The 22,682-nt window shown below is 38.7% G+C and overlaps 1 protein-coding gene across 1 annotated transcript in view; it reads left to right on the top strand.

The window, feature by feature from the left end:
- Window positions 1-3,684: 3,684 nt before the first annotated feature.
- Window positions 3,685-22,682, top strand: part of EFCAB13 (EF-hand calcium binding domain 13) — a 112,786-nt gene continuing 93,788 nt past the window's right edge. The window contains 7 exon segments of the mRNA XM_063706318.1: window positions 3,685-3,822; window positions 4,343-4,412; window positions 6,096-6,257; window positions 8,115-8,229; window positions 15,029-15,189; window positions 21,754-21,815; window positions 21,818-21,864. Coding sequence (XP_063562388.1) covers window positions 8,200-8,229; window positions 15,029-15,189; window positions 21,754-21,815; window positions 21,818-21,864 — 300 coding nt within the window. The 5' untranslated portion in view covers window positions 3,685-3,822; window positions 4,343-4,412; window positions 6,096-6,257; window positions 8,115-8,199.

Here is a 22,682-nt window from a genome sequence, read left to right as displayed (position 1 = left end):
TACTGCTTTTTTTTTTTTCAACACAGCACTGGAAGTTCTAGTCAGAATAATTAAGCAAGAGAAATAAAAGGCATCTTAACAGGAAAGGAAGCGTTGGAATTTTCTCTTTGTTGACAATATGATCTTATATATAGAAAACCCAAAAGACTCCACCAAAAAAACTGTTAGAACTAATAAAGTCAGTAAAATTGCTGTACACAGTCAACACACAAAAATCAGCAGCATTTCTAGAGGCCAGCAACAAATCCAAAAAAGAAATTAAGAAAATAATTCTACTTATATTAGCAAAAACCAAAACTGAAACAAAAAAGGTGTAAATTTAACCAAGAAAGTGAAAGATCTTTATACTAAAAACTAAAAAACACTGATGAAAGAAATTGGAAAAAACACAAATAAACGAAAAGACATCCCATGTTCTTGGAGTGGAATAATTAATATAATTAAAATGCTCATGCTACTCAAAGTGATCTATAAATTCAATGCAATTCCTATCAAACTTCCAGAGTTATTTTTCATGGAAATAAAAAAATCCTAAAATTCATATGGAACCGTAAAAGATCCCAAATAACCAAAGCAATCTTGAGCAAAAAGAACAAAGTTGGGCCAGGTGCGGTGGCTCACGCCTGTAATCCCAGTACTTTGGGAGGCTGAGGCGGGCAGATCATGAGATCAGGAGTTCAAGACCAGCCTGGCCAACATGGTAAAAAAAACCCCGTCTCTACTAATAATACAAAAAAATTAGCCAGGCGTGGTGGTGTGCGCCTCTAGTCCCAGCTACTTGGGAGGCTAAGGCAGGAAAATCACTTGAACCCAGGAGGTGGAGGTTGCAGTGAGCCGAGATTGTGCCACTGCACTCCAGCCTGAGAGACAGAGCCAGAATCCATCTCAAAAAAAAAAAAAAAAAAAAAAAAAGCAGAAAAAAACAAAGTTGAAGGCATCACAGTCCCTGACTTTAAAATAAACGACAAAGTTACAGTAATCAAAACAGCATGGTATTCCATAAAAACAGATGCATTGGCCGATAGAACATACTAGAGAGTCCAGAATTTACAGACAATTGAATTTTGATAAGGAGCCAAGAACACTCAATGGGGAAAGGAATCTCTTTGATAAAAACTGTTGGGAAACCATATATCCATGTGTAGAAAAATGAAATTGGACCCTTATCTCACACCGTACACAAAAGTCAAAATGGATTAAAGACTTACATGTAAGACTGGAACTACTAGAAGAAAACATAGGGGGGAAGCTACTAGAAGGAAAAATAGAAGAAAGCCACTAGAAGAAAACAGGCGGAAAGCTCCACTACGTTGGTCTGGGCATTTTTTTGGACATGACCTCAAGAACACAGGCAAGAAAACAAAAAATAAACACATGGGATTACATGAAACTAAAAACTTTTGCACATCAAAGGAAACAGTTAACAGAGTGAAGAGACAACCCGCTGAATGGGAGAAAATATTTACTAATTATACATCTGACAAGGGGTTAATATCCAAGATATACAAGAAACTCAGTAGCAAGAAAGCAAATAACCTGATTTTAAAAATAGGCAAATAATCTGAATAGACTTAAAAAATTTTTTTTTTTTTTTTGTAGAGATGAGGCCTCACTATGTTGCCCAGGCTGGTCTCAGACTTTTGGGCTCAAGCGGTCCTCCCACCTTGGCCTCCCAAAGTGCTGAGATTATGGGTGTGAGCCACCATGCCCAGCCTGACACAGCCATTCTTAAAAGAAGACATACAAATGGCCAACAGGTTTGTGAAAAAAAAAATCACTATTATTAGGGAAATGCAAAATAAAATTACAATATCACCTCACACCTGTTAGCATGGCTATTAAGCTGGGTGTGGTGGCTCACACCTGTAATCTCAGTACTTTGGGAGGCTGAGGTGGGCAGATTACTTGAGGGTCAGGCATTTGAGACCAGCCTGGCCAACATGGTGAAACGCCATCTCTACTAAAAATACAGAAATTAGCCAAGTGTGGTGGCACATGCTTGTAATCCCAGCTACTTGGGAGGCTGAGGCAGGAAGATTGCTTGAACCCAGGAATGGAGGTTGCAGTGATTTGAGATTGCACCACTGCACTCCAGCCTGGGCAACAGAGTGACTCAATCTCAAAAAAAAAAAAAAAAAAAAAGAATTGCTATTATCAAAATGATGAAAAAAATGTGTTGCTGAGGATGTGGAGAAACCTTTTACACTGTTAGTGTTATTACAGCCATTATGGAAAACTATATGGAGGTTTCCCAAAAAATTAAAAATAGAACTACCATATGATCCAGCGATGCTATTTCTGGGCATATACTGAGTAATTGAAATCAGTATATCAAAGACTTATTTGCACTTCCATGTTCATTTCAGCATTATGCACAATCGCTGAGATAATGGAATCAACCTGTGTCCATCGATGGATGAATGGATAAAGAAAATGTAGTAAACATATACAATGGATACTAGTCAGCCTTAAAAAAGAATTTCTGTCATTTGTGACAACATGAATGAACTTGGAGAACATACTAAGTGAAAAAAGCCAGGCACAGAAAGACACATACCACATGATCTCACTTATATGTGGAATCTTAAAAAGTCAAACTCATAGAAGTAGACAGTAGAATAGTTGTTAGAGGCTGGAAAGGGACGGGGCGGGTAGGAGATGCAGGATGGGGAGATGCTGTTCAAAGGGTACAAGGTTCAGTCAGACAAAAGCAGCAAGTTTCTGAGATCTATTGCATAGTGTGGTGACTATAGCTAATAATAATATATCGTATATCTCAAAACTGCTGAGAGTAAATTTCAAATGTCTCACCATAAAAAACGTTAAACAAGGTGATGGATATGTTAAGCTTGACTTAGTCGTTCCATATTGTATACATATATTAAAATATCACATTGTACCCCATTAAATATTTACAATTATGATTTGTATATTTAATAATAATAAAAATCTAAAAATATTAAAGAATGCCTACAAAGCAAGGTTTAAGATGTAAATGAACACAGTAGTATCACGGAAGGGATTAAATATTGTAACATTTATTGAGCACTACGTATATATTTTTGAATTCCCACAACCCTGGAAGAATGAGAAAATCGAGACTCAGGGAGCATAAGTATTTTGCCCAACTGCATACGATAAATACATAGGAAAAACAAACACACAGAAGAAAACCAAACCAACCAAAGTATCTCTTTCAAAAGGAAACGACAGTCTCCTTAAAGGCAACCCGAGACAAATTTCAGCAAAGCCGTGGGACACATGGCCTTCGAGCTGCTGTCCATTATTGAGCAGCAGAAGCCAAGAAGGATGGAATGTTTTGGAAGAAAGGGGTCGGGGTCGGGGTGTTCAAAGGATGGACCGAAGATAAGATTGAAGTGGGGTCAGACCATGGCGGGACAGCGCACCGGAGAATGAACAGCGATTAGGGAAGAGTGGCGAGCGGGTGGCAAGGACGGAGGGCGGAATCCCGGCCGGGGCTGCGGGAGGAAAGCGCACGGACAGGAGCCCCACTGCTCGAATGCAGCGCCCGGCGGCTGGCCTCGTGAGGTCACAGGCCCTTATGAGGTGTGGCAGGCAGGCGCGGCCGCAGTGCCTTCCAGTCAGCGCGGAGGCGGTGTTGAGTTCAGCCGCTCCCCACGGCCCCGGAGCCCCTGGGCGGTGGCGGTGGCCGTGGCAGCACCGGCTTGACGGCCGATAGGGTCCTGGGCCCGCTCCGCTCGGGGTGGTCGGTGGGCGTGGCAGCACCGGCTCGACGGCCGATAGGGTCCTTGGCCCGCTCCGCTCGGGGTGGTCGGTGGGCGGAGCGTCGGGCTCGGTCAGGTGACCGCGGGGGCGGGGCCGCGCGGCGCGGGAGCCTGGGAAGGCTGCAGAGCTAGAGCAGCGTCGCCCGGGGGGCCGCAGGGGCTGACCGCAGAGAGCGCAGGGGCCTCCAGCCAAGAGGAAGGGAGGGCAGCTCGGGCCGGTAGTGGGACCCTTGGGGGACAGAGGTGGGGAGGGGAGGCGAGACTCGCTGAGGAGTTGGGAGGGGAGCCTTCGAGGTGGAGGGTGGAGAATGCAGTGGGTGCGAGGGAGGAAGGAGAACAGTGGTGGGGCTGGTTGAAGGAAGGTTCCAGAAAGGAACAGTGAGGGGACCGAGTGGGACAAAGGGGCAGATTGAAGGGTGACTGAGACTGATCAGGTGGTTCCTCAGAAATGGTGGTTGTTGTAGAAGGCTGGCGGTCCCGGGGGTGGGGTCACTTCCCTGCTCCTTCAGCGGGAGGCGGAGACCTCTATTAGCGCACTCATTTCCATCTTGCGGGTCGTTCACTCGCTAGCTTACAGGTCCTCTTTCTTCCTGTAGAAGTCGTTGGCTTCGTAAGAGCAGGGTCTATGGGAAGCCTCCTCAGCGTGGGTTCTTGGAAGAGGTGGAGGTTCGTTCACTCGACGTTTGTTACACAAATATGAAAACAGGGTGACGAAAGTTTGAACGTTCATGAATGGCAGTAGCTGTAATGGAGTTGTGTATGCAGTTGGTATTAATGACGTCTTCAGTCCCTCTGGCGAGAGAAAAGCGAGCGAGTCGGGCGGCTTGTGAGGGAAATGTGGCATGAGAGGAAAGAGGAAGGTATTTTGTGAAAGGATGTCATACAGAGTCATGCTTCAGTGAAGACGCCTTTGTTTTTCTCATCTTAAACCCTCACAGCCCCATTTTCCTCTCAGCTACTGCCTTATTTCTCTTAACAACGTAACTCCTTGAAAGAGCCTACCCTACTGGCTGGGTTCAATTTCTTTACCCCGTTCTCTCTTGTACTCACTCTGAGGACAATGTCTCCTTACCACCCCACCCAGATGGCTCCTTTCAAGGTTGTCAGTGTCCTCCGTGTTGTGAAACCTAGCAAACCATTCAGTACTGATCTTAACCGCCCACCCCCCCCCCTCCTTTTTTTTTTTTTGAAACAAGGTCTCACTCTGGCGTCCAGGCTGGAGTGCAGTGGTGCAATCATAGCCCACTGCAGCTTCAAACTCCTGGGCTCAAAAGATCCTCCTGGCTCAGTCTTTGGAGTAGCTGGGACTAAGGTCGCCATGTCCAGCTAATTAAAAAAAAAATTCTGTAGAGGTGGGAGTTTCACTGTTGCCCAGGCTGGTCTCGAACTCCTGGCCTTAAGCAGCCCTCCTGCTTAGACCCCCACCCCCGCATCAAAGTGTTGGGATTACCTGCATAAGCCACCATGCACAGCCTGATTGCTCACTCTTGAAGTACTTTCTTCACTTGGCATTCAGGAACCCAGACCTACCTGATTTCCCTCCTCACGGTAACCAGAGTGATCCTTTCAGAAAGAACTTCAGATTATGTAATCCTTCTCCTCAGAACTCTTCCAATGCTTGTCACTCCTTCAGAGTACAAGCCACAGTTCTTACTGTCATCTAGGGGTCCTCCATGATATGCCACTTTCACTTAGCCTCTCTGCTCTCTCCTGCTTCAGCCTCCTGGGGGCCTTCCCACTATTCCTTGAACATTCTTCTTGCCTCGGGGCTTTTGTACTTACTTTTCTTTCTGGCTGAAATGCTCTTCCCTAAGATATTAATCAGCTCCCTACTTCAGTTCCTGCAGGTCTGTACTCAAAAGTCTCCCTCTCGGTAAGGTCTTCCTTGGCCACCCATTCTGTTCCCTGCATCTCTTCCCCTATACTACATTTCATATTCCCCTCCCTGCTTTACTTTTTTTTTGTACTTATTGCAGATAACATACAATATGTTTTATTTTTCTATTTTGTTATTTCACTCCATGACTAGAACGTAAGCTTCATGAGGGCAGATTTTATATATATATAAACAAAAAATATATATATAGCATATATATATTTTGTTCATTGGTATATCCCTAGAGCCTGGGAGAGAACCTAGTGCACACTAAGCATGCAGACATATACGTTGAATTCATGGATAGAAAGGTGAATGGATAGATGACTGGAGAAAAGGGATACGACTCCCTCCATTTCTCTTGATTTGTTCCTGCAAGTTCACCGATAGAAGACAGGATTGAAATAGTTGAGAAAAATTATATTGTCAGAGTTACAGGGAATAGACTTTCTAAGTTAATTTTTTCTTTTAAGTTTGGAGAGGCTTATGCGGTACCTGATTCATCCAGCAAATTAAGACCTGCCAACTTTTTGATAATCTCATCAATAAATTAGAGAACAATTGTTCCTTTCAAGATTTATTCAAAACATGTCAACTCTGCTTAATTAAGCACTTTGATGATTTAAGAAATCTTGGTGAGTAGCTTAGTAGGAAGGGAATTTGTTCATTCATCCCTCTCTCCCTCTCTTTTCCCCTGCCTCCATACCATTCCTCCTTTCCTCTACTCTTTCCTTCATTATATATATACCATTGTATTTGATACTGTGAGAAATAATTTTAAGAATGATAAGTTACCAGTCCCAGTTCTTTATAAATTTAGGCTATAGTTGGTATAGGAGCTATACATATGAAAAATACAAATACAAGGCAAATGATTAATGTCAGTTAAATAGTGAAGACAAGAATAGTGAAGGCAGTAAGTGCTATGCACAGTAGTTTAGAGGTAAATATTGAACTGGTTGGAGAAGATCTAGAAGAGATTACGTAGGATGGGTTACTGGGGAGACCTGCATAGATTTCCAGTATTTTCTGAGATGAGTATTTTCAATGTGGTTCTATTTTATTTTAACATATTTTGAATTCCAGGAATGTTGGACATATCACATTGAAAAATAATAGCTATAAACATATGTCAGAAATAAATAAAAATGATTTTAAGTACTGTCTTCATTAGAATATTAATACTTGCAGTTAAACTTTACAAGAAAAAGACTGATGATTATAACTAGCAATGTAATATAATGTAATATAGCTAGCACTGTGATAAATAGCTCATAAAATGTAACTCAGATGTGAGTTGAAAATGTGAAAATTTGAGGAATTTCTAAGTGTTGGTTATCACATTTGCATAATGTGAAAGTCTTTAGTTTGAAGTGAGGCTACACCATCTTTTCTTTCTTTCTTTTGTTTTGTTTTGTTTTTTTTGATACAGAGTCTTGCACCCAGGTTGGAGTGCAGTGGCGTGGTCTTGGCCCACTGCAACCTCTGCCTCCTGGGTTCAAGCAGTTCTTTGCCTCAGCCTCCTGAGTAGCTGGAGGCCACCACAGTCGGCTAATTTTTGTATTTTCAGTAGAGACGGGGTTTCATCATCTTGGCCAGGCTGGTCTTGAACTCCTGACCTCGTGATCCACCTGCCTTGGCCTCTCAAAGTGCTGGGATTACAGGTGTGAGTCACCATACCTGGCCTTTTTTTTAATTTTTGAGACAGTCTCACTGTATATCCCAGGCTGGAGTGCAGTGGTGCGATCTTGGCTCACTGCAGTCTCCGCCTCCCAGATTCAAGCGATTCTGCCTCAGCCTCCTGAGTATCTGGGATTATAGGCGCATGCCACCACGTCCAACTAATTGATTTGTATTTTTAGTAGATACAGGGTTTCACCATATTGACCAGGATGGTCTCAATCTCTTGACCTCGTGATCCGCCCACCTCGGCCTCCCATAGTGCTGAGATTACAGACGTGAACCACTGTGCCCGGCCTACACCATCTTTTGTTTGCAGTAGCATTGTTTTGAAAGGCAATGTTCTATGGGACTGAAGACCACAGGCTTGGAGTTAAATTGTCTGAATTCAAATTCTGTCTCTACTATTTGCTGGCTGTGTGATCTTGGGAAACTTGATCTCTTCAAGTCTTTATCATAATATTTAGCACACAGTAAGCATTCAGTAACATGACTGATTACTACTGTCTTAGCAGTTCTGCTTCTCAGGGTTTATTTAAATAAACAGATGTAATTGGATTTCTCAGCTTTGTATGCCATTTGAAACTGGATTTCTCAAACCACAAAAGGTAAAGTTAAGGAATTGGATGATCTGTGATTTATAGTCTACTAACTGCTTTTTCTAGTGTTTGCCCACATATCTGTGTTGGTGAAATGTTGTGTATCATACCCCAAGTCAGTGTTACATTGAAGAGATAACTTCAGGTAGGTAAATATAATTGCTTAAGTGTTCTAAACAAGCATATGATTTTTTCTTTCTCTTTTTTTGGCAGGAAATCCTTTTGTACTATTGTTCATTCATACTTGTTCATCAAAGCCTGGAGTCCTTAAGGACAGAATTTACCTCTAAACAGAAAGATGGAAACTAAAGTACATTTATTCTGCCAGGTATTTATTTAAAACAGTTTCTAAAGATTTCTTCTTTCTTCTTTTTAAAATTAGTTTACATTACCTCATATTCATAATCAGTAAGCAAATTCGTAGAGTAATAGTTATAAGGAACCTGGCCAAGTAACTGAGATGATGTTTGAGTCATTTTGGTGAACATGTGTGAACTCCCATCCCAACAACCCATATAATACTGAGAGATCTTCTGTGGTGTATGATGAGAGTATTTTGGTGGGGTACGGACCTGGATAATTTTTGTGGAGATCAAAAGGGTTAAACTTACATGAGAGGTTATAGATAATGTAATTAATGATGTGAGAGTATAACCAAAAAATAATGTAGAGGACATCAAATTTCTTTAGCCCTCTTATCTGTACTTCAGAGTTTTATGCCCTTCTGTCTTTTTAGATGCCTCCGCCTTTTTTTGCTAGTATTGTGTCAAATAAGACAAATTTTTTCAAATAAAAACAAATCTGGACTTAGTAAGCAGAGACTTTATTCAAAATAATTATTGCAAGGGAAAAAAGGGACTATTGAAATTGGAAGAGGAGGAGGACTATTTGCAATGGAAAGAATGCTGTGACCGTAAGATCTGCAGGTGTCTCAAGGGCTGGGCAGAAGTTTTCTTTTATAGAGAGACGCTGGAAAGAACCAGGTGTGGGGAAATTGGATGAAATAGTAGAATGATTAGATAAGTAGATTGGAGAGTATTTTATGATGAAGTCAGTCTATTATATTCTGATTATCAGTGGGGATAAAACAGCTAATAATTTATGACGCAAAGAAAGGGAATTTTGAGGGGGTGCGTCTGGCATTGTCTTAAGTAAACAAGGGGGGCATTCCAGAGTCTACCTAAGTCATATGGGGAGGAGTGGTTTGCAGTAAGCCATTTTCCAGAACACAAAAGGGTGGGGGGATTCCTTTAACCCTCACTGTTTTCTGAGAGTTTAGGGCTCAAGTGAAATTCAGCATTGTCAATTGAGAGTCCTAATCTTTTAAATTTATCCTTTTAACAGATCTGACGCTACTGTGTAAAACATGTACCTATACTATAGTCTGAAAAATAATCTCAGAGACTCTTGAAAAGTGCTGAGATATGTACTTTATATCATATATATACACATATATACATTTAAAATTTACCTTTTTATACCTACTACTTTGTTGATTTTGCCCTTATAAACTGATTTTGAAGATGAATTCTTAAAAATTAATATTAAAGTATCATACCAGTTTGTTTTCCTTAGACTGTATAATTTATACTTCACAGATGGCTCACCTTTTACTACAATGTTTCTGAGATTCTTTTCTTCTTCTGTGTCAAAAGCTTCTACTCTTTGTTTCCATTCACTTGGCCTTTGGTAACAGGTTTTTCTGTCTTTTTAGATTTCCTACCCCTTTTCCCCCTCAGCTTTCTATTTTGGGTCATTTTTTTCAATCTCTTTAGGAATCGTTTCATTATTTGTAATACACAACTCATCAAGGCAGCAAATCAAATTGCCTTTTTGAAACAATTTAAAGGTATGCCTTTGTTATAAGACAAATGATGCAGATTCTAAAAGTCACTGAAATAGTTCTGTTAATTTCCATCCTGTGGAAATAGAGATTCTCTCTAAACTTCCTTGGTAATCTTTATAAATTGTCTGTGTAATCTTCATGGTCACCTTTGGGTTCAAAGACTCAGGACTAATGCACCTTTGATCGACTGGATGCCGCCAGTTGTCTTAAGCAAACAGCCAGATTTCAGGATAGAATATTTCCAACTGCATTCTTCTTTTTCTAAACATGTTTATTGTCACTAAACTCTATTTCTTTTTGGGGGGGTGGGGAGTGGTGTCTATTTAGAAGCAATGTAGCTTCTTTTTTTTTTTAAATATAGGCTTTGTTTTTTGTTATTTTATTTTTTGTAGAGAAAGATACTTATTTATTTAATATTTTTTATTTCAGTAGCTTCAGGGGTACAAGTGGTTTTTGGTTACATGGCTGAATTATACAGTGGTGAAGTCTGGGCTTTTAGTGTACCTGTTACCTGAATAGTATACATTGTACCCAACAGGTAGTTTTTCATCCTTCACTTCCCTGTCCCCTCTCCACTTCTGAATCTCTACCACTCTGTATGCCTTTTTGGATCCATAGCTTAGCTCCCATTTATAAATGAGAATATGTGGTATTTGGTTTTTTTGTTCCTGAGTTACTTCACTTAGGATAATGGCCTCCAGTTTCATCCAAGTTGCTGCGAAAGACATTATTTTGTTCTTTTTTATGGGTGAGTAGTATTCCGTAGTATATATACCACATTTTCTTTAACCTCTCATCAGTTGATGGGTACTTAGGTTGGTTCCATACCTTTGGTATCGTGAATTGTGCTGAGATAAACATATATGTGTAGGTTTTTTTTTTGATACAATAACTTTTTTTTCCGTTTGGGTAGATACCCAGTAGTGGGTTTGCTGGATTGAACGATAGATCTACCTTTATTTCTTTGAGAAATCTCCATACTGTTTTCTGTGGAAATTATACTAATTTACATCATCCCATCTGCACCAACATTTATTGTTTTTTGACTTTTTAATAATGGCCATTCTGGCTGGGGTAAGGTGATATCTTATTGTGGTTTTAATTTGTATTTCCCTGGTGATTGGTGATGTTGAGCATTTTTCATGTATTTGTTGACCATTTGTATATCTTCTTTTGAGAAATATCTGTTCATGTTATTTTCCCACTTTTTAATGGGAGTACTTGTTTTTTTGCTGCTGATTTGTTTGAATTCCTTGTAAATTCTGGATATTAGTCCTTTGTTGGATGTATAGTTTGCAAATATTTTCTCTCATTCTGTTGATTGTCTGTTTACTGTGTTGATTATTATTTTTGCTGTGTAAGAGCTTCTGAATTTAATTAGGTCTCATTTATTTATTTTTGTTTTTGTTGCATTTGCTCTTGGGGTCATAGTCATAAATTCTTTGCCTAAGCCAGTGTCCAGAAGAGTTTTTCCTAGGTAGTCTTCTAGAATTTTTATGGTTTCAGGTCTTAAATATGTAGACTTTTTTTTAGAGCAGTTTTAGGTTCATAAAAAAAATGAGCAGAAAATACAGAGTTACCATATACCTACTGCCCCTATACATGCACAGCTTACCCTGCTATCAACATCCTGTACCAGAGTGGTACATTTGTTGTAATTGGTGAACCAACATTGGCACATCATTATCACTCAAAGTCCATAGTTTACATTAGAGTTCACTTTTGTTGTACATTCTATGGGTTTGAACAAATGTATTATGACATATCGTCAACATTATAGTATCATACAGAATAATCACATTGCCCTAAAATCTTCTGTGCTCTAGCTATTTACTTCTCCTTCCCCCATCCCCTGGCAAACACTGATTTTTTACTGTCTCCATAGTTTTGCCTTTTCCAGAATGTCATATAGTTGGAATTATACAGTATGGAACCATTCAGGTCGGGCTTTTTTCACTTAATGTGCATTTAAAGTTTTTAAATGTATTTTCAAGGCTTGATAGCTCACTTCTTTTTAGCACTAAATAATATCCCATTCTCTACATTTAACACAGTTTATTTATTAATTACTGAAGGACATCTTGATTGCTTTCAAGTTTTGGCAGTTATGAGTACAGCTGCTATAAACATCCAATTGTAGGTTTTTATGTGGAAATAAAGTTTCAACTTGTTTGAGTAAATACTAACAAGTGCAATAGTTGGATTGTATGGTAAAAGTATGTTTCGTTTTGTAAGAAACTGCCAAACTGTATTCCAAAGTGGTTGTACCATTTTGCATTCCCATCAGCAATGATGAGAGTTCTTGCTTCATCCTTGCCAGCATTTGTTGTTGTCAGTGTTTTGGGTTATTGCCATTCTTTTTTCTTAATTGAGTTTTTTATTATTATTTTAGATTGACAAATAATAATTGTGTGTATTTTGGGGGCATAATGTAGTATTTTGATCTATGTATACATTATAGAAATATTTAATCTAGCTATTAGCATAATCATTACCAACTTTTTTTTGTGGTAAGAACATAAAAAATATTTTAGTGATTTTGAAGTATATGTTATTTACTAACCATGTTCACCAATGCATTAGATCACTAAAACTTGTTCCTCCAGTCTAACTGAAACTCTGTGCCCTTTGATCAATGTCTTCCCATCCCCCATCCCTCTTCCTCCCCCAAACCTCTCCACCCCCCAGCCTCTGATAACCATCTTTCTACTCCCTGTTTCTATGAGAACAACATTTTTAGATTTCACATGTAAGTGAGATCATACAGTGTTTGTCTTTCTGTGCCCGCTTAGCATAGTGTCTTCCAGTTCTATCCATGTTATGGTGAATGACAGAGTTTCCTTCTTTTTAAAGGCTGTATAATATTCATTTGTATATATTCACCACATTTTCTTTATGTATTCATCTGTTGATGGACACTTAGGTTACTTTTATATCTTGGCTATTGTGAATAATGCTGAAATGAATATGGGAGTGCAGATATCTCTTCAACATATTAATTTCAATTCCTTTGGATATATACCCAGAAGTGGGATTGCTGGATCACATGGTAATTCTGTTTTTAGTTTTTGAGGAACCTCCATACTGTTTTCTAGAATGGCTGTACTAACATTCATACCAACAGTGTGCAGATGTTCCCTTTTCTCCACATCCTTGCCAACACTTGTTATCCTTTGTCTTTTTGATAATAGCTATTCTAACAGAATAGCTAACAGAATATCTAACAGAATAGTGTGAGATGATATCTCATTGCAATTTTATTTTGCATTTCCCTAATAATTAGTGATATTGAGCATTTTTTCACAAACCTATAGGCCATTCGTATGTCTTCTTTTGAGAATGTCTGTTCAGATCCTTCACACATTTTTTGATTGGATAGTTTGTTTTCTTGCTTGAGTTGAGTTCCTTATGTAATTTGGGTATAAATCCTTTATCGCCTTAACAGATGTAAGGTTTGCAAATATTTTCTCCCCTTCTGTGGGTTGTTTCTCCCCTGTTGATTGTTTCCCTTGCTGTACAGAAGCTTTTTAGTTTCATATAATCCCATTTTCCATTTTTGCTTTTGTTGCCTGTGCTTATAGAGTCTTATCGAACAAATCATTCCCCAGACCAATGTGGTAGAGCTTTTCCCCTATCTTCTTGTAACTTTACAGTTTTAGGTCTTGTGTTTAAATCTTTAATGCATTTTAAATTGATTTTTGTATATGCTGTGAGATAATGTCCCAATTTCATTTTTCTGCAGAAGGATATCCAGTTTTCCCAATGCCATTTATTGAAGAGACTGTTCTTTCCCCATTGTGTGTACTTGGCACCTTCGTTGAAAATCAGCTGACTGTAAATATTTGGAAAATTTCTAGGCTTTCTATCCTGTCCTATTGATTGGTGTGTCTGTTTTTATGCCAGTAACATTCTGTTTTGATTACTATAGCTTTATCATCTGTTTTGAAATTAGGAAGTGTGATGCCTCCAACTTTGTTCTTTTTGCTTAAGATTGCTTTGGCTATATGGGGTGTTTTCTGTTTCCATATGAATGTTAGGATTTTTTTATTTCTGTGAAAAATGACATCGGAATTTTGAGAGGAATTGCATTGAATCTGTAGATATCATTGGAAAGTATGGACATTTAAACAATATTGATTTTTTGAATCCATGAACTTGGGCTGTTTTCTCATTTATTTGTGTCTTCTTCAGTTTCCTTTATCAAAGTTTTATCGTTTTTTTTTTGTTAAAATTTCATCATTCTAACAGGTATGTAATGGTATTTCCTTTTAATTTGCAGTTCCCTAATCCCATTATAATGTTGAGCCTCTTTTCATATCATTATTTACCATGTTTCTGTGTATCTTCTTTGGTGAGGTGTCTGTTCAAGTCTTTAGCTCATTTTAAAATTGAGTTCTTTTTTATTATGTTTTAAGAGTTCTTTGTATATTTTGGATGACAGTTCTTTATGAAATATGTCTTTTGAAAACATTTTCTCCCAGTCTGTGACTTGTCCTTTCATTGTCTTGATATGGTGTCTTTCACAGAGCAGAAGCTTTAAATGAAGCTTAACTTATCGATTATTTCTTTCATGGATCATGGCTTTAGTTTGTATCTAAAATCGAGTTAATGTTTATAATAAAAATACTGCTTTGCAAAGAGTATGATAAACTTTTGTACCTTGCTTGGCAAAGAGTATGATAAACTTTTGTACCTTGATGCCTTAAGAGCTAGATCCAGGCTGGGAGAGGTAGCTCATGCCTGTAATTCTAGCACTTTGGGAGGCTGAGGTGGGAGGACTGCTTGAGCTCAGAAGTTCGAGACCAGCCTTGGCAATGTAGGGAGACCTCGTCTCTACGAATAATAAAAAACTGGCCAGGCGTGATGGTGCATGTCTGTGGTCTCAGCTTCTCAGGAGGCTGAGGTGGGAGAATTGCTTGAGCCTGGGAGGTCAAGGCTGCAGTGAGCCATGATTGCACCACTGGACTCCACCCTAGGCAACAAAAAGAGACCCTGTCTTAAAAAAAGAAAAAGTGCTAGATGCAATAACTGTTAGACATATTCATAAATGATGTTCTTTTATAGCTGTATAATGCACTAAGGATAATTGGAGTTATTTAGAGTATGTACTGAATCTGGAAAAATAATACATTAGTGAGTAAAACCTTTTTCAACAAAATTCTCTTCGGTAGCACTATTTGAGAAAGAATATCGATCTAAAATGAATGATTGACCCAGAATGTCATATTTAATATGTATGTGCAAAGAGGACATGCTTGATTGTGGCTCTTATATTCCCAAGGCAGAGGAAAATATTGACTTATTAGATGATGGCTCTAATTCTTTTGCAACTGACTTGTCATCAGGAACTATTAACCACAAGAAATACATCAAGTTTTCTAAAACAATAGAGAAGAAAATGTCACCGGAAATTAGGAGTTTGAGCCCAGAATATAAAAAAATGTAAGTTAAAAACTCTGAACTTACTTTATTGAATTATACTTTTGCAAGTTAAGAGTGCCAAAATGTAGCTGTGGCTTATGCGTTCTCATAATGTACCATGTGTATAGGATCATGCATATTTGTGGTCATTCTTTCAGTAGCATAATTTTAACTCCTAAATAGCTGTTCTTACATTTTTTCTGACTTCTCTCACAGCCATCTATAGGCTTCCATGTTGTCTAAGTCGGTTCTCACATTGTTATAAAGAACTACTTGAGACTACGTAATTTATAAATAAAAGAGGTTTAATTGCTCATGGTTCTGCAGACTTTACAGGAAGCGAGGCTGGGGAAGCCTCAGGAAACTTAGAATCATGGTGGAAGGGGAAGGGGGAGCAAGCATATCTTCACAAGGCCAGCAGGAGGGAGAGTGAAGAGGGAAGTGCCACATACTTTTAAACAAACAGATCTCATGAGAACTCACTCAGTATCATGAGAACAACAAGTGGGAAATCTGTCCCCATGATCCAATCACTTCCTACCAGGTCTCTCCCCCAATATTGGGGATTACAATTCAACATGAGATTTAGGTAGGGACACAGAGTCAAACTATATCACATGTGGAAGCCTATAAGTAAGCTATAAGCTAACTGGAATCATAGGATTCTAGTTAGAGGAGAACAATTATCCATATGTCTGTTAAGTTTGTCTTAAAGAGAATTTAAGAAGGAAACAGAAGGTTCTTTCCTCTAGGCTTGGCTTTGTGCCTTCCATGAAATTAAGATATTTGAATAGTTTTTTTTTTTTTTTGAGGTGGAGCCTCACTCTGTCACCCAGGCTGGAGTGCAGTGGCGCAGCCATGGCTCACTGCAACCTCCACTTCCTGGGGTCAAGTGATTCTTCTGCCTCAGCCTCCCGAGTAGCTGGGACTACAGGCGTGTGCCGTCACACTCGGCTATTTTTTTTTTTTTGAAGTGGAGTCTCGCTGTGTTGCCCAGGCTGGAGTGTAGTGGCACCATCTTGGCTCACTGCAAGCTCCGCCTCCTGGGTTCAAGCCATTCTCCTGCCTCAGCCTCCCGAGTAGCTGGGATTATAGGCGACCACCACCATGCATGGCTAATTTTTTGTATTTTTAGTAGAGACGGGGTTTCACCATGTTAGCCATGATGGTCTCGATCTCCTGACCTCATGATCCGCCTGCTTCTGCCTCCCAAAGTGCTGGGATTATAGGCGTGAGCCACCGCACCTGGCCAATTTTTTTTTTTTTTTTTTTTTTTTGTATTTTTAGTAGAGACGGGATTTCACCATATTGGCTAGGCTGGTCTTGAACTCCTGACCTCATGATCTGCCCGCCTGAGCCTCCCAAAGTGCTGGGATTACAAGCGTGAGCCACTGCGCCCGGCCAAGCTATTTGAACCTTTTAGCAGTTCTTTCTTGTATACTGCGTTGCCTGGTTGCCTTTTGTTAGTCATAGAAGTTCTAGCATTTTAAATGCATGTAGGAGAAATACTCAATCTGTATTTATTATTTATAAAATGACTAAAAAATAAAAAAAAATCTAAAAGCCTCTGGGAAAACATTCAGAGCTTATGTCACTTTATCTTTAACTAAATGCTCATCTTACCTGTTGGTGAAACTGGAAATTACTTACACATTGTGATTGGAGAGGCACCTAAATAAAAATCTCCTCTACCTTCCAGAAATCTGTATTTCACTTTTATTTAATCTAACATTTTCACCACTACTCCTGTTTGTTAGATGGCAAAAGATGAAACAATTATTTCTAGAAGACTACAATAAAACTTGTTACCTAGGAAGAAAAGGAAGGTCGTGGGAGGTTAGGAAGAAAAGGAAGGTCGTGGGAGCATCCCTTTACCTTCTTCCATTAGCTTTCTTCAAGATAGGTTAGCACTGTGGGAAGCACATGCCTCAAAAGAATGGGGTACAGTGGATGTTTTCCCTTGTAAGTGGGAGCTAAACAATGGGTACACATGGACATACAGAGTAGAATAATAGACATTGGGACTACAAATGTAGGAGGAGGGGTGAGGGTTGAATTTGGTGATGGGTACACCGAAAGCCTAAACTCACCACAATGCCTATGTGCATGTAAGAAATCTGCACTTGTACCCTCTAAATATATAAAAATAAAAAAATTTAAAAATGGGGTACAGGACAAATGTTTTTACTTATTCATTATTTATACCAAATCATCCTTATTCTATGAAATGTGTGAAGTAGCTCGTAATTAAAAAATACACTTACCCTTTTGTTTACCTAAATAAGGAAACTGAGGCAAAATTAATATAAGTAGAGAGTTTGTTTAGGCCCAGGTTGAGGACTGCAGCCTGGAAAACACTGGGAGGTACTCTAAAGAACAAAGGAGAGGTTCAATATTTTAAAGAAAAAAGGAACCAATCAGGAGATGGGTTGATTACAAAAGTTGTTTTTCAGGAATTCTTACTGGCTTACAGAAATAACATTGATTAGTGATTGGCTATATATTGCTGAACTGTAGCGTATGAGTTATAGTATCCAATGTATGGCATTGTTAGGTTAATTTGTGGCTACTTGGTGACAGTCTAGAGTCCACATAGCAGGCAACTTTGAAATAATTGCTTAGCTCAAGGGGATGTGAGACAGTGACTCCTATCTCATTTTAATGCCTCTTTGGGCCTGATAATTTAAAGAGGCCTTGCATTCATCAGATTAAAAATTTATTTTCTTTATCGTTTTTTGAAAAAAGATGAAAGATCAAAAGTCATGTAATGGAGTGGAAGTCATGATTATATTAGAAATAAGAAGGCTCAACTTCAATAAGGATATATGGGGGATATAAAGCACCAGTAAACTGCAGGTTGTGACTCATTAATGGGTAATGGGTCATGAAATCAGGTTAGGAGGTCACTACTAGTTTTTTTTTTTTTCTTTCTTGAGGCAGGAGTTTACTCTACCACCCTGGCTGGAGTGCAGTGGCATGATCGTAGCTCATCGCAGCCTGGAACTCCTGGGCTTAAGGGATTCTCCTACCTCAGACTCTTGAGTAGCTAGGATTGCAGGTGTGCACCACCACGCCTGGCTAATTTTTAAATTTTTTGGAGAGGTGAGGTCTCACTATATTGCCCAGGCTGGTCTTGAACTCCTGGCCTGAAGCAGTCCTCCCACTTTGGCCTCCCAAAGTGCTGGGATTACAGGTGAGAGCCACTGCAGCTGGTTTACTACTAGTTTTTTTTTTTTTTTAATAAATAAGTTAGAATAGAATTGAAAACATTAGAGTGCTTTTTCCTCCTCTTCTCTCTCCCTTGCTTTCTATTGCACCTCTTATCTCCGTATATGTATATTGTACTTCAATAGAAAATTTACTTTTGACTGTGGGTCATAGGCAAAATAGTTGAAAGTCCTTGCTTTGAGACTAGAGGACTGCAGAGGGATCTAATCATATGGCAGCTTCAGGGAAGTGAAGAGCAAAGTATGGGGGTTCACAGGGTATGAATTTGGGAGATTGGATTTAAAGGGATAGTGTGTCAAAAAAGCAAGATACTTTTTCTTGGAGAAATAAGTCAGTAAAAAAAGAGCAGGGTACACCATAAATACATACAATTTTATTTGTCAATTAAAAATAAATTTAAGAAACAATAAATATATATAATTTTGTCTATCAATTTAAAATAAAATAAATAAAATTGGAAGAAAAGGCCAAGGTACTTGCTAAAGAAAGGGAGTGGCATGAATTATAATATATTTTTTTATGTCACAGTTTTGCTTAGGGCTGAGTTCACCTGAAGCTGTTGTAGATATAGTCTAGTTAGTCACTGTCCTGATGGGTTGTTCTTGAAATTTAAGTCTACCCTAGATTACTTGAAGCACTTTCTAAGAGTATGTGTCTTCTCTTCTAAAATTTAATTCAAATGTAATTCATAATTACATTTTATCTTATTGTTGTGTAGTTTATGGCAGTGGTCTCCAGACTTTTTGGCACTAGGGACCAGTTTAATGGGAGATAATTTTTCCATGGACGAGGGGATGGGGAGGAGGCAGGGGTGGTTTCTGGATGAAACTGTTCCACCTCAGAAGATCATCAGGCATTAGTTTCTCATAAGGAGGCAAAACCTAGATCCCTTGCATGCACAGTTCACAATAGGGTTTGTGTCCCTATGAGAATCTAATGCCGCTGCTGATCTGACAGGAGGTGGAGCTCAGGTGGTAATGCTTACTTGCCAGCCACTTACCTCCTACTGTGCAGACGAGTTTTGGTTCATGGGCCAGAGTTTGGGGACCCCTGGTTTGTGGAATGTTTGTGTTATGAAAGGTCTTGAGACCGTACCACTGTGCTTTTAGCCTGGGCAACAGAGTGAGACTCCATCTCAAAAAAAAAAAAAAAAAAAAAGGGTTTTGACAGTCCAATAAGAAGAGGAAAAAGGAGAAATAAGAGAAAACCAAACAATAAGAAAGAAGAATGTTGATTAAAAAGAAGTTCAGCTTCTAGTGCCCAAACTTTAGTCTTGAAATACCATTTCTTATTAAAAGGCTCTTTAGAGAAATGCTGATTGCATGTCTGTGAAAGGAAATGTAAAGTAAGCCTGGAACATCTTGTCTTCCGGAGATAAGGAAACTATTAATAAAAAAGACTGCTATCAGGGATTCATCAGAAGGACTCAAGAGCCTACTCGAAGAGTCTCCCACCTTTTCCTATAAAAGATGAGAAAATTAGAGCATCAATAAGTATAATAATTTCAGGGAATTAAACTGCATCAAATATATTTAAGTCTATGCGTTCAAAATGGTATAAAATTATTTTGTCATTTTTAGAGGTTACAAGTGAGCCAAGTCTTTGTTATGAAAAGTGGTAAATAAAGGAAAACAATAAAGCAATTATCTTACCTTTCTTTCTTTCTTGTTCTTTTTTTTTTTTTAAAGTCAGTTGAAGCTGTCTATATCTTGCCTTTCTATATGAACTGGTACCACTAGGCAACCCAATAGTACATGAGAGAAAGTTTCTATTTGTAGAAATATTCTAGCAGCCAGGCATTGTGGTGTGTGCCTATAATTCAGTACTCAGGAGGCTGAGGTGGGGCAATCACTTGAGCCTGGGAGTTTGAAACTGTAGTGTCTATTATCATCACACCTGTGAATAGTCACTGTACTCCAGTCTGCGCAACTTAGCAAGATCCCATCTCTACACATACAAAAAAGAAATATTCTAGCTAATGATTGAAGGAATGATAGATTTATAATATAACCACTTTGCAGTCTCTCATGATTTATTATTTTTATTTTTATTTATTTATTTTTGAGACAGAGTCTTGCCCTGTCACCCAGGCTGGAGTGCAGTGGTGCGATCTTGGCTCGCAACCTCTGCCTCCCAGGTTCAAGCAATTCTCCTGCCTCAGCCTCCTGAGTAGCTGGAACTACAGGCGTGCACCACCACACCTGGCTAATTTTTTTTTTTTTTAGTAGAGACGGGGTTTCATCATATTGTCCAGGCTAGTCCCGAACTCCCAACCTCAGGTGATTTGCCCACCTTGGCTTCCCAAAGTGCTGTGATTACAGGCATGAGCTACCATACCCAGCCAGTCTCTCATGATTTACTGGATCTAGTTATTATGTATAAGTAGCTGCTAATACCACAAATAGCCAGTTGGACATTATGTGCTTCCTGATGGAATAACGTCACCACCTAGAGAGTGGTTTTCCATCTCCCTCAACTATTGAATGTTAATATGTTCAAGCCTCTAGAATCCTACAACCATGGTGATACAATCAGGAAAATCCTGACTGTGGAAAATCTACAGGATGAATGACCTAGTAATAATAATTATAATGATAATAAAAGGTATAGAAGGAGAACTTATAGATGAAAAGAAGTTAAAAAGACATTTCAGTCAATTATGATGCTGGGATTTTATTGAGTCCTGATGCAAAATGTTAAAAAAATTTATGACATTTACGAGACAACTGGAAATGTGACTGGTGCCTGTATATTTGATGATATTAAGAAATTGTTAATTTTTAGCTGTCATATGGTGTTTTTTGTTTTGTTTTGTTTTTGAGATGGAGTCTTGCTGTGTCACCCAGGCTGGAGTGCAGTGGCTCAATCTCAGCTCACTTCCCAGGTTCAAGCGATTCTTATGCCTCAGCCTCCTGAGTAGCTGGGACTACAGGCATGTGTCACAACGTCTGTCTATTTTTTTGGTATTTTTAGTAGAGATGGGGTTTCATCATGTTTGCCAGGCTGGTCTTGAACTTCTGACCTCAAGCAATCTGCCCACCTTGGCCTCCCAAAGTTCTGGGATTACAGGTGTGCACCTCCGTACCCAGCCCAATCTCTACAAAAAAAGACACCTTGTAGAGATTTCTATTAAAATCTTTACAGATGGAAATAATATACTGTGATTTATTTCAAAAATAATAAGGGATGGGAACAGGGATGGGATATAGATGGAATAGGATTGACCACTGTTGAAACTGGGTGATGGGATTCTGTATACTTTTGTATATGTTAGAAAATTTCCATAATTAAAAGTTGAAAAGAATAAGAAAAAGCAAAAAGAAATTCAAGAATGATTCCAATTTCTGTGTCATTTAGATTTGAAACATCAATAATCCTTTGTGGAGAAGAAAAGTCCTCTGATTTTTCAGGAGAAAAAAAGTTGGGAGAAAGAGTTTACAAGTACAACAGCACAGTAAAAGAACTGAGGTAAATAAAGATTTGGAAATTTTTCTTTTACCTTCAAGTATTTTCCTTAGCCCTCAAACATTCCCTTATATTTTTTAGTCCAAGTGTTGAAATGTCACAGTCTTAAATATCACTACCTGGTCTTGCTCCTCCTCTTCTGTTCTTAATTCTCCTTTTCCTTCTCCTTAAAAAAAAATAGAACAAGGAATCTTTTCAGGAATTTATGAAAAATTTGCGTTTTTTCCCTATTAAACTTATTTTTTGTCTTTTTTACTGTGCTCTCTGCTAACATTTTTGCTTTTTTAACAGGAACCCTAGGTGTTCTTTGGTTTGTGGCAGCATAACTCCAATCTCTGCCTCCATCTTCCCATGAGTCTTCACATGGCCTCTTTTCCTGTGTCTGTATCTCATCTCCTTCTTCCTTTCTCTTACAAGCACGTCTGTCATTGTATATTTCATTTCAAGATCTTAACTTGATTACATCTGCAAATACATTTTCTCCAAATAAGGTGACATTCACAGGTTTCAGATATTAGAACATGGAATATCTTTTTGTGTAGTCACTCACTATGATATACTTAGAGGTATATATCCTTTTTTCCCCTCTGTCTTAGTATTTGCTGTGCTTCTTAAATCTGAGAATGCATGCCTTTCTTCAATTCTAGAAAATTCTAATATATTATCTTTTAGAGTATTTCCCCTCTTTCAATCTCTTTACTGTCCCTTTGTATCTTCTATTAGATGTGTATTAGATTTTGTCATCCTGTTTTCTATATTCTTTAACATTGCTTCATATTTTTTGTCTATTCTGTCTCTCTATTTTGTTCTTGGTAATTTCT

Source organism: Gorilla gorilla, chromosome 4, assembly GCF_029281585.2.
Source record: "Gorilla gorilla gorilla isolate KB3781 chromosome 4, NHGRI_mGorGor1-v2.1_pri, whole genome shotgun sequence".
NCBI lineage: Eukaryota > Metazoa > Chordata > Mammalia > Primates > Hominidae > Gorilla > Gorilla gorilla.
This window is presented reverse-complemented; position numbering and strand designations above follow the sequence as displayed.